This window comes from Elephas maximus, chromosome 16, assembly GCF_024166365.1.
Source record: "Elephas maximus indicus isolate mEleMax1 chromosome 16, mEleMax1 primary haplotype, whole genome shotgun sequence".
In the NCBI taxonomy this organism is placed as follows: Eukaryota; Metazoa; Chordata; class Mammalia; order Proboscidea; family Elephantidae; genus Elephas; species Elephas maximus.
In genome coordinates this window covers 42,134,543-42,147,538 of record NC_064834.1, presented here as the reverse complement: position 1 = coordinate 42,147,538, position 12,996 = coordinate 42,134,543, and the positions used below count along the sequence as shown (strand labels likewise).

The 12,996-nt window shown below is 40.9% G+C and overlaps 1 protein-coding gene across 3 annotated transcripts in view; it reads right to left on the bottom strand.

The window, feature by feature from the left end:
• Positions 1–4,408, bottom strand: part of RPP30 (ribonuclease P/MRP subunit p30) — a 34,540-nt gene extending 30,132 nt beyond the window's left edge. For 2 of the 3 annotated variants that reach the window (XM_049855466.1, XM_049855468.1), the window contains exons 1-5: positions 4,311–4,408; positions 3,077–3,132; positions 2,190–2,246; positions 1,710–1,784; positions 779–850 (exon numbers count right to left, since the gene is read on the bottom strand). In XM_049855466.1, coding sequence (XP_049711423.1) covers positions 779–850; positions 1,710–1,784; positions 2,190–2,246; positions 3,077–3,132; positions 4,311–4,392 — 342 coding nt within the window. In that variant the 5' untranslated portion in view covers positions 4,393–4,408. The remainder of the gene's footprint in view (positions 1–778; positions 851–1,709; positions 1,785–2,189; positions 2,247–3,076; positions 3,133–4,310) is intronic. The other variant, XM_049855467.1, reaches the window with a different exon arrangement.
• Between the last annotated feature and the right edge of the window lie 8,588 nt (positions 4,409–12,996).

Sequence of the window (12,996 nt, the reverse complement as noted above, 5' to 3'; positions counted from 1 at the left end):
AGAGGCTCTACAGGAGAAAGGCCTGGCGATCTGCTCCCATAAAGATTCCAGCCTAGAAAACCTTCTACAGCAGTTCTACTCTGTCACATGGAGTCTCTATAAGTCAAAAATCGACTTGACAGCACCTAACAACAATACAATCATTTTAAATATCTAGGAAGTTCCGTCTCAAGTTGGTGAACAAGCACATATGTTAAACTCCTTCCCCACCTGAAAAATCACTGAAATAGAAATTTTAAAAGTACAAAAGGAATTAAATCCAGAACAGGAGGGGCATGGTGCCAGCAGATGATTGATCCTGAAAAATTTCTGTAAGGCTAAAAGCTGATATGACAGTAGTGGTGTATGGGTCACACCTCAGGGCATGCAAGGGACAGCTGCAGCAGAGATGAGAGCTTTTACGTCACAGTAGAACCCTGTGCCTTCCTTTCCTTACAGGTAAGGAGAGCGGATACTGAAGTGATTTTAGAGCTAGAAAGAGACGGACCAATATTTACCTGAGAAAAGTTAAAAATAAATAGATGAATGAGTGAGTGAGTAAGTAACTGAGATAAAGAAACAAAAGAAAACTTAATGGACTCTTTCATTCTGAGGCCATCAAATGTCTAGGAAGATGAATTTAAAAAATATGCCACCTAGGTGTATCTCTGTGAAATTTCAAAATTCCAAGCACAAACTGAAAATCCTAAAATGTTCCTGGGGGGCAGAAACAGGTCAACAATAAAGGAATGACATTAGACTCCTTAAACACTATGATAAACACTCATCTGCTACTTACATGAAAAAGTTTTTCTGTCTTTGGAAAAACTGCAACAATATCATATAGGCGGACCCTTGAAGAAGTTGCTCTCTAGTAATATAAAAAGAAGAAAGTTATCACACAGAAACATGAAATACATACATACGATTCCACTTAACACTGCTACTCTGCTACTGATGTATCTGCTCAGCCCTACTGGTGGTGTTTGGCTTTCCAGAAGACACCATGTTCTCCTTGGCTTCAGGACTTTGCAAGCTCCATGCTGTCTGTGGAAATACTCTTTCCCCTACTTATCAGTATATAACAATTACTGATTCTTCAGCCCCAGTTTGAACATCAACTTGCTCAGGATGGCTCCCCTGCTACAAACTCCCAGAGCATTCTTCATTTACCACCACCTCCCTTTTCAAACATAGCTCACATTTGTAATTACTCTGTTAAGTTCTTCTCTTGCCGATTAAACTATAACCTTTGTAAGTTCAAGGATTGTGTCTGTATTATTAACAGAAATATCCCAGCACCCAGCCTTATGCCTGGCACGTGTGAACTGAATGAACAGCAGTTGCCAAAGGATTCTTTAATTGCGGTATCACTATGCACGTGCCATGAATAGAACAGATATGTTATACTATGAAAATTCGGAGGTTATGGAGAGCAGGGCAGGTGTCGTGGAAGGTGGGCTATAAGAGTAGGGGGAAGGTGAAAAGCCACAGCGTTCAACATTAATTAATACAACTTTCCACCTACCCCACCCACTGCCATCGGGTCAATTCCAATTCATGGCAATCTCATAGGGTTTCCAAGGTTGTAAATCGCTATGGAAGCAGACTGCCACATCTTTCTCCCATGGAGCCACTGGTGGTTTTGAACTGCCAACCTTCCGGTTTGCAGTCGATAGCTTTAAACACTGCATCACCAGGGCTAGAGAGAAGAAAAATAATTAACTTACCAAAACATTGCAGTGAGAGGGATCCGAAATGATAATTGTCAGTCTAGTTAAAATTTTAATTGGTCTTGATTTTCCCTGTAAGCAAAAAGGACTATCAAAAATGCATAAAATACAACTAACTAATTTTCTTCTTTACCAGTGGAAAGTATTCATTAAAAGTTACCAGCTATAAATGATAACTGAAGAGCAATAAAACCTAGTTCCTATCCTCAAGAAATTTATAACATAGCTAAAGAAAAAAACATGCACGTATATTGAACTATATCAGATAATTTAAAAGTTGTAAGATTTTCAGGGAAGATTATCAAAGAAGTATCAGATAAACAGCAAGAGAATGTTCCATGGAAGAGCTGCCTATTGTTTGATACAGATTGGTAGGTGAGGAAGGCACAGTCCAGATTAGAGAACAGCACACATAACTAGGTGTATCTGAACTGAATGAATAGGATTATTATACTTCTTAAACACCAAAACACCTACCTGTACAATTGGCAAAGTTGTGAAGAGCTCTGAAACAGCTACTGGTTTTTCAATTTCCTACAACAAATGATAAACAATCAACCTGAATTGTGCATGTTAATGGGACAAAGCATAAGAGATACAGGGTTTTCGGAAAAAAATAACTGAAAACAAAGAAAGTTAATTTCTGGTATTCAGGAAGACTAAATAAGCTTTTTTTTTAAGGACAAAAACTAGGGAGTAGAAAGCAACTGAGAACATCAGCATATAGAAGGAATAAAAAATAGTTTTAAAGCTAAAAATATCTATCAATAATTTAATCTAACCAGCACTCAGTAATCTTATCAGTAAAGCTGCTAGCCTAAAGAGAAAATATCTTTACCTGAGGTTTAAGAATGAAATCAGTTAATGAGTCCATGACAAAAAATAAAAAGGGCTAAATATTATGATTACATTTCAGTCAGTAACAATGCGCTTTTAAAATGTTATTGAAAGTGATTTAAAAAAAAAAGAACCAAACCCAGTGCTGTCTAGTCGATTCCCACTCATAGCGACCCTACGGGACAGAGTAGAATTGCCCCATAGAGTTTCCAAGGAGTGCCTGGCGGATTGGAACTGCTGACCCTTTGGTTAGCAGCCGTAGCACTTAACCACCACGTCACCAGGGCTTCCGTCAAAGTGACTTAACTAACATCAAATCAACTTGAAGAATTATACCATGCAGTAGTACTTCACAAAAATCTTTATCATTTACAAATATAAATCAACTCACAACTGTTAACATACAAGAAAATAACAACGCACAGGGAATGCATTTAATAAATACACTCGACTGTAGTCTCCACACCACCATATAAACACAAAGAATTATAAACATTGGTTTATTAACGTCAGAAACTGTACTTTACCTGCTTCTTTTCCTTAAAGTCAATAACATGATTGATGGCAACAACTGAATAGCCAACTGAAAAGAAAGATCAAACATTCATGACAAACATTAACTGAGTAACTGGCCTGCATTCTTGCCAATGACTATGTTGAGCACAGGAAATATGGAGAAGAATAAGATATGGCCCCTCTCAAAAGCAGTTCATAGTGTATTCTGTAAAGGGATAACATCAGAAAAAGCAACACTGAGAAGGTAATACTTGAGGTGAGTTACACTAGAAAAAAAAAATCATTTTAAAGGAACCATCAAAGCATATAAGCTCGAAAGGTCCTTAGACGTCATACCTAACCTCCTTTCTACAAATGAGAAAAGCATGTCTCAGAGAGACAACGCTAATTAGTTGCTGCAACGGGAAGAGTCGTTTCACTACGGCTACTTCATAAAGACGACCAAAAGAAACGACGTGATTCACTTTCTTAAGGAGTGGGTTTATCTAGCACCACCTCTGAAAAGTATCAGCATCAGCTTTTAAAACAAGCTGAGAACTCTCAGAGAGAGAGGTCTTACCACAGAAACTTTATTCTTCTTTTAATCGCTCTACTCCCTCACCCCCCCCCCCGCCACTTTACAGCCAAAGGGAGACAGAAGCCATTAGTAAACCCAACGATTAAAACGAGGGTCGTGTCTCTCAGGGCCTTCACTCCCTTTGATTCAAATATGAGAAACATTCTCATATTTTGGCTATGCTGCCCCCCGCCTAGTATGTCTTCTGCCCCCATCTACTCTTCCACGAAATAATGTTCCCTCACTCACACCCCTTCTATGAGCCCTCACAGCACTTCCTATCTGTGTTCCACGTTCCCCAATTTGCTGAGACACACTGTCGCGAGAGACAGGGAGGAGTGGTGTTAGAAACACCGGTTTAAGAGACTGTACACGTGGGAGTCTAGCCCTGGCTTCTGCCACCCATCAGCTATGGAGCCCTAGGCCCTCTCTGAACCTCAGGTTCCGCAGTTTGCAGAAAAGGAGGACCTGGACCCCTCATCCCACCCCACCCGGTCCCTTCCAGTTCCGCGGGCTCGGGATCTGAGCAACACCGCAGCGGGTATCAGCCCCAGGGACACCCCAGACATCCCAGGAAACATGAATGGGGCCCGGCCTTGCCAAATCCCTCCGGAGCGAGGCCCGACAGTCTGGGGGGAAGCGAAGATGGACAGACAGGTCTCGCTGCCCGCCATGCCGGGCCGACTCACGGTGAGCTGCGTTCTCCACGAGCCCGCGCAGAGCCTTCAGGTCTGAACCCGCTCGCAGGTCCAAATCCGCAAACACAGCCATGCCGACGTCACATGACCGCCAGTGCGCGCTGGTCTGCGCAGCCGCCGGGCCTACCTCCTGGGGCATGCCGGGAATTGTAGTTTACCTGCGTCGTCAGTCCCACCTTCCCGTTAAATGCATACTTGTTTGGGGCGATTCGTGGGCACTTGCCCCGCCTTTGGGAAACCCTGGTGACGTAGTAGTTAAGCTCTACCCTAGTAATCAAAAGGTCTGGTAATCAAAAGGTTGGTAGTTCGAATCCACCAAGAGCTCCTTGGAAACTCTATGGGGCAATTCTACTTTGTCCTATCGGGTCGCTAGGAGTTGGAGTCGACTGGACGGCAGTGTATAATGGGGTTGCCCCGCCTTCAAGTACCAGCAAGTTATTGTGTTGAAATCAACAGCCTCACTTCAATACTTTGTCTTCTTCCGAATGAGAATGTTTGGGTTTCCCTTGGAGGGGTTCAAATTCCACACTTTTCCTCCTGTAATATATTAAGTGATTCATTCGAAGTGCATGCATACAACTTTTATTGAAAGCCTAGCGTGAAGCAGACATTTTTGCCAAGGGCTGGAAGTGCTAAAGAGTCATTTAAGAAAACCGTTTTTCTTTCCTTCCCTAAATGTCAATTTGTGATTTAAAATGGGCTTAACGAGATGGGAGCTGACAGCCCGAGCAAAGCAGTTGCTCTGTTTCAGTCAACACCTTCAACCACAAGGTGGCAGGGCTCTCTGTAGGATCAGCGGTTCGCGCCAACCTGGTTTAGCCAGACTTGAGAAGAGAGGTGCAAAACTGAAGTGTTTAACAATTTTCCGTTCGAGAACTGTATACTGTTTGATGTTTGAAATGTGAAGTGTTTGATATTTCCATTTTCTGGACTTCCGTTATAAATGAGCTCTTGAAGATTGATAGATCAGTTATCCGTCCACACAAAACTAGAGTTTACCTCAGTGCTTTTCAACCGTAATGAACGGCCAGTTTTTTTCCTCCAATTCTTCACCAACCAGGACGTGGTCCAATGTGCGTGACTAAGACACCCTCTGGCCTCATCTGACCCACCAGTTTGACAACATCCAAAGTACTCTGTACTTGGTTGAATAAGAAGAGTCCACTGACCAGGGTCTTGGATATCAGGACCATGCCAAAGTGATATATCTTTAACTTTCGTGCTCGCAATCGGTGTGCAGCTGGTCTCGGCTCCACTGATCACTCCTTAGGTCAGACTCCTTTACATTTCTTCATTGTTCTCAGAAGGGAATTGTAAGAAGGACCTGTTCCCTGTAGTAGTATGCAATTTATTCCTTAGTTAAACTTTGTAAAGAAGGAAGATTTTTTTCTTTCCCTCTACTTACTTCCTGATGGCACTGGGTTTTTTTTTTTTTTTTTTTTTTTTTTTACGTATTTCCTAAGTGAGAAAGGTGGAAACTATGGCTTTCGCAAACAGAACGAGGTCATAAGAAGCAAATCCCTTGCTTTTCATTAGAAAGTCTGGTGCTAATTTTGCAGGATCAGGTGGGCATTTTCAACGACACCCCATAAAATCTAGGTTTGCCAGAAATACGTGTCATGAAGGTGAATAAAATGATAAATTAACTGAGAAAAATGATAGCATCGAAGAGGGCTTCTTTCTTTGAAGGTCATGGTGCTGATGCTGTTGACTACACTCACTACCTGGACTTCTGTTCTGTACCCTGAGCCTAGTGAAGAAGAGGAAGAGAAAGGGTGAGAAAAAAAGTGAATAGATAATAGTCATTGAGCACTTCCCTGAAAGCCAGGCTGTTTGCTAAGTACTTGTACCCAGACTCGTTTCATCAAGTGAATTCCCACTCATAGTGACCCTACAAGACAGAGTAGAACTGCCCCATAGGTTTTCCAACACTGTTACCTTTACAGGGCAGGTTGCCACATCTTTCTCTTGTGGAATGGATGGTGGGTTTGAATTGCCCATCTTTCTGTTAGCAGCTAAGGGCTTTAATCACTGCGCCACCAGGGCTCCTTATTGCCTGACTGTAAAATAAAAAACCAACCCTGTTGTGATCAAGTAGACTCTGTAGGATGGAATAGAACTGCCCCACAGAGTTTCCAAGGAGCAGCTAGTGGTTTCAAACTGCCAGCCTTTTGGTTAGCAGCCAATGTCTTAAACAGTGCACCACCAGGGCTCTGTCGCCTGACTTAAAAAACGAACAAGTGAAAAAAAAAAACCCAAACCAGACCCGTTGCAGTCGAGTTGATTCTGACTCATAGTCAGGTAATATTCTCTGAGTCTCAATTAAGATAAACTCATTGCTGTCAAGTCAATTCCAACTCATAGAGACCCTATAGGACAGAGCAGAACTACCCAATAGGGTTTCCAAGGCTGTAATCTTTACGAAAGCAGACTGCCACATCTTTCTCCCTCTAAGCGCCTGGTGGGTTCGAACTGCCAACTTTTCTGTTAGCAGCTGAGCACTTAACCACTGCACCACCAGGGCTCCAAGTACTTGTATGTCATTTCATTCTCAGAACAACTGTGGAAATGAAGTACTATTTTCTACCAACATCCATATTTTACATCTGAGAAATCAGAGAATTAGGTAATCATGATAGAACTAGATGTGGGTCCCTGTGATTTGGGCCAATTCTAGCCTAGTCTACTGGCTCCAGAGTGGGGGAGAGGATGGAGAGGAAAGGAGGGAAAGGGAGAAGGGAAAGAAGAGGTGGAGGAGAGAGAAAGAAAAGAGGAGAGAGGAAACAGGGAGGTGAGAAGAGAGAGAGGAGCAGGAAGAAGGAAAGGACAGGAGCGGATAGGGGAGAGGTGCAGAGAAGAGGGGCAGCTCAGAAGCTGGCCTGTAAAGGTGGCTGAGGCAGCAAGCTGGAGCCTGGAGAAGACTCTGGCAATTTCTGACTGGGAGATAACACTACTGTATAACTATTGTGGTAAACATTTTACATCTGTTATCTGATTTAATCCTCACGGTGGCTAGTCAGTTTGATAGAAGTTGCTGTTCCTATTATACCAAGAAGGGATCCTAAGCTCAAACAAGATAGCTTTTGAATCATTTCCACTTTGGCGATAAGTTTAGAAGGAAAGAGTGGGTTTCAGCCTGCAAAGCAAGCTTTGGACTCTTCTCAGTCTCCCTGAAGGCCATTTTCTCTTGGACTGACCTCTAAATATCAGTGTGTGCTGACTTTGCCTTTGGCATTCTCCTCTTTGCATTTTTGTCATCCTTCCTGGGTATAAAGGAGCTCTGGTGGTGCAGTGGTTAAAGCCATCAAATGCGAACTCAAAGGTCAGAGATTCAAAACCACCAGCAGCTCTGCAGAAGAAAGATGTGGCAGTCTGTTTCCGTAGAGATTTGCAGCCTGGGAAACCCTATGGGTTGCTGTGAGTTAGAATTGACTTGATGGTAGCGGGTTTGGTTTTTGTTTTTCAGGGGTGAAACACTCTGCCTAGCCCCTGTCCTACTGCAGCTTACAGGCTGAGGAGGAGCCAGACCAGAAAGCAATAAAGCACACAATTACACAAGTGTGTTGGGAGCATCTGGTAGTATCTTCTCGCCCAAACTGAGGGGAGTTTACAGATATGTGAAAAGAGTAAAAGACAGACTCCTGGAGGAGTTGAACTGAACGTTGAAGCATGAAGAGTTAGCTGGAGTTGAGAAGCACCATGATGCTGAGGGCTGGGGCTGTATCCAGAGCTGCCACAAAGTAGGTGATGATCAGTAAAAATTTGCCAGTTGAATCAATGAACCCATGACCTCTTGTTCACCTACATACTCCCATCAACACAAATACAGTAGTGTTAGATGTATTCAATTATCTAATCACTTGGCCAGAAAGTCAATGAACAATGCCTGTGTTGTACTAGCATGGTAACATCGGCAACCCAGACAGAACCCCCTTCTCATATCCCCATGATGGTACGCTTATAGGAACTACTGTGCAAGTTCGGAAAAGGCGCCCCTCCTCCAGGCAGACATTGTATTTGCCCCTAATTGCCACTTGGCTGTGGAGTTTGTGCAGTGAACCACTACCAAACCTTTCCCAAGGATCCTGGTAGGGCATATCAGAGGAGTTAGTTGCTAAACCTACAACTCTAGTGGGACACCACAGGACATCATCAATCCAAGGAGTCTGTCTTCAATAATTCTTCATCTTCTTGCTTTCCCCCAGAAACTCCCATTACAGATCTGATGTCATGAGAACTTGTCTACTTTTGAGCTGGGGTAGCTATCTCTGCTTGCAATATTAAAGTTTTTTTTTTAAGTGCACTTGAAGTGAAATATTTTATATTTCTATGTCTCTATCAAAAGTGGGAAAATAAAAGAAAGATGAAAAAGGCTTGAACATTATAAAATTAGCATGAGAACACATTTGATTGCGAAAGTAAAGAGTATTCCTACTTCTTTGATATGCAAAGTGTGCCTGTGACAAAAGAATATAACTTAAGAAGCCATTATGAAAGAAATCAGAGGAAGAACCATGACTGATACGAAAAATATGGGTGATGTTAAATTTAATGAATGGAAAGAAAAAGACTGACATTTCAACAGGGTTTATTTTCTAATACAAATAAAATGATGCTACCTTGAAATTATTGTATATTAAGTGAAAAAAAATTACCCAGGCATCATAACATTTTTACAAAAGGCAAGTTTATAAATAATGTTTTTAAAAGGCAACAAATAGAACAGGCCCTGAACAGAAGCTAGCACTTGCAAATGTAATAACTAGAAATTTTATTGCGCAATATGTTGAAAATACGGCTTGGAACTTGAAGGCTAAGTTATAGATATAAAAAAAAAAAAAAACTAAATTATTTCTGTCAATTTCCATTGCAGCTGATAAAAGAAAAAAACATATAAAAGCCATTACTGTTGCTGAGAATTTTGACATGACCAAAAATATTTTGGAAAGGGTGCCCAAGAAAGGCACAACGTTAAGAAGTGGCTTATTTTTGTATATGGGAGAGTTTCGATAATTTTAAAGTAGACTGGTCAGAATTGGTAACCATGGCTACAGATGGCCCCCCCCTCCACCCCACAGAGGCCAGTGTTAACATTCGACTTAGAAAACATATAAGCACAATGTGACAAGATTTTGTCAGCACACAGAATTTTAGTCAATTTATTGTGTGACCGACAGGAAACTGCTTTGGCTCTAAACTTAAAAGCCAGACAAACAGCCATGATAATTAACCATAGTCCACACATCATGCTTCAAATAGATGTGATGCTAAGGAAATTCCCAATCATTAAAAAGAAATTTATTTATTAATATCACCAAGGAAAATCTCCACCTTGGCTCACCATTGAAGGCTGGATAAAAGATTTGGCTCTTTTGATTGACAATATAACCCGTTTAAATACACTGATTTACTCATACTTTATAAAGTGTGTCTTTGGGAAACTCATTGGGCTAGGAAAAATCTAGCCTGTGTCCTGCTCTAAAACTGGTTTCCAGATATGAAAAGTTTGGCCCAACCTCATATTATATCACCAAAGTGTGAAGTTGAAGATCATGGCCCAAAAAGTACTCTGAGTTAAACATTGTGATAATATTGCTTAATTTGTCTTTCTCCACTAGTTCTGTTAGTGTGAACAAAAATTACAAAAGGAAGTTTTTGTACTGAGAACTAAATATGATAATTTTGGGATACTAGAATTTTACAAATATCTTGCATGTAGTTAACCTCAATCAGGAGTTGGCAAATTGCAGCCCATAGGCCAAATCTGGTCTGCCACCTGTTTTTGTATGGCCTGCAAGCTAAGGATTGATTTTTTTTTTTTTTTACATTTTTGAATGGTTGGAAGAAAATTTTCTAGTGTTGAACCATCCCTGCATACCTGGTATGAATCCCACTTGGTCATGGTGATTTTTTTTTTTTTTTTGATATGTTTTTGAATTCTACTGGCTAGAATTTTGTTGAGGATTTTTGCATCTAAGTTCATGAGGGATAACCCAATCATGAGGGATACTGGTCTGTAATTTTCTTTCTTTGTGGTGTCTCTACCTGGTTTTGGTATCAGGGTTATGCTGGCTTCATAGAATGAGTTTGGGAGTATTCCTTCCTTTTCTATGCTGTAAAATACCTTTAGTAGTAGTGAAGGAAATTTTTAAAAAGAAAAATATTTCATGACACATTAACATTTTATAAAATCCAAATTTTAGTGCCCATGAATAAAGTCTCATTCATTATTGTCTCATAGCCACACTCATTCATTACCTATTGTCTGCTTTCATGCTATGGAGGCAGAATTGAGCAGTTGCAGCAGAGAACTTGTGCCTGCTCTGATGGCTTTACACTGCTCCTAGTCACACTATAAGCAATAGTAACACAATTGGAACTTGACAGTATTCTGCATGCCACATGTATCAACATACTGAAACATTTTATTTATTATAGGTACACACACATTGTATCAAAATAAGAAAATAAAAGTAGACTTTGAGTATTTTCCACACAGCAAATTGTGGATTATTGTTATCAAATTACATACCAAACCATTGTGTTTATTACAAAACAACACTATAACTGTGCTAAAAGAAGACACTATACATTGGCTTTACCAGACCAAGAACTCATCACAATATTTCCAATTCACAGGAAATCACATTCAGGAAAATTTAGAAAATTTGGAATGCAGTATTTCATCATAGCAGAATTTCTTCACAAAAGCAAAAAATGAAAATGAGGCTGGAACCAAAGTAAGTTTCCACGCAGCTCATTTCTTAGACAAGCAGTGAAAGTTGTTTAGCGATGGTGAGTTAGTTTAAATCATGTTCAGTTGCAGCAGCTGAAGGAATATGTCTGGAGAAATAAACTTGTTTAAGACTACTAGCCTTTCAATGAGAATGGTTGCTTGGAGGTTTGAGGGTATTGGGAGGAACATCAATGGTCAGTTAAAAATCAAGGCAAATGATTTTGAGTGGTTTTGATTAAAAAATGTGTTACTTCCAGTCTAAATCAAAGGAATAATGATTTTTTAAAAATCAGCTAAATATTTGCATTTCGCAAGTTGTATAGTATTTTCATTTTAAAATATAGCCTATAGCATGGTTTCTCAACCTCGGTACTTTTTGACATTTTGGATCAGATAATTCTTTTTTGTGGGGGGCTATCCTGTGTATGTAGGCTGATTTGCAGCACCCCTGGCCTCTACCCACTAGATGCCAGTAGTATCCTCTCAGTTGTGACAACCAAAAATGTCTGCAGACATTGGCAAATGTTCCCTGGGGGGCAAAATCCCAGACCAATAACGGGTAATTGTAGGGGCTGGGGATTGGAGAATTTTTGTTGTTGTTGTTGTTGAAGGAAGGTTCAAATGAAATGGGGAAGGGAATAATTTCCTAAGATTAGAGAGGAGATGTGATTTGGTTTTCCTCAGAGAGTAGGGATCTTCAGAGAGGTGGGCGAACCTGTTAGGGGAGTAGACGCTTGATGACCCAGGGTGGCTGGACTTTAGATGCTGGGTGTCCAGCCTCAGCCAAGGCTTCCATGCTCCAGATGGGCAGAGGAGCTGCAGCACTGCTTCCCGGGACCATGTGGGCTTGGACAACAGTGAGGAACACGATTCAGATCAACCTTCCAGAATGTTCTGCCTTGGGTGTAAGACTCTAGGTCCGTTATGCAATCTGGATGTGGGGGGCTGTGGCAGAGGAAGTCACAAGAATGACTGGAGTTGAATTTCTCATTAAATAAGTAGGATGGGGTATTTTAGAAAAATAATATGACATTTGTCGCACAGAGTAAAATTCATGCCTACTTTGAATGGCACGTTTCTTTATAATCTGTCTCCCCCGCCCCTCCCCCAAGTCTACCTTTACCATCTTCAAGGCATTCTACACTATACAGCTGTGGCAAGACTTCCACATGTTTATGGTACTGCATCCGATTCGTACTCCCCTTTTCTCTAGTCTCCTCTTGAACTTTCTAAAAAAAAAAACACCTGAGGTGAAATGTTAGCTCCATGACTTCTTTGGCCTCTCCAGGTAGAGCTAGTGCCTCTTTCCCCTGGGTCTCCATAGGTTTAGTTCATGCCTTGTCTTGCTTGACTTATCTGTTTCTTCCTCCAGGCAGTGAACATTTGCAGGGCAAGGAACTGCCTATGTATGCATCTCTGGCTCCTGGTGCCTATTAGTAAAAAAAAAAAAAAAATTAGTAAGCTGGTACATATTTATTGAATGATTGGAAGAATTGATCAGATATAGTTTGCCTGGAAATGAGGACATGAAGATGTAATGATTTTCAGATCAGATATTATTTTGAAGACTAGAGGATTCCCAAAATTCTACAGAGCATCAGAAAGCAAAGAATAAGAAGAATCTTATCAATTCTTCAACAAAAGCCTTCTTCCTTCTATTTGGTTCATTAGATACCACATTTCCCTCTAGCTTCTGCTCCAATTCCCTGCTATTTTTCTGAGTAAAATTCCAAAAGTTGTCTACACTGCCAGTCACCTTTTTCTCTCTTGCCTTTACTTCTTAAACCCATTCCAATCCAGCTTTCATCCCTCTTACTCCACCGAAATATTACTTGGCATTTGACTTAGTTGATCAGTTCTTCCTCCTTGAAATACCTTCTTCCTTTGACTTTAGGGATCCAATCTCCCTAAGTTCTCCTCCTAACTCACTGTCCTCTCCTT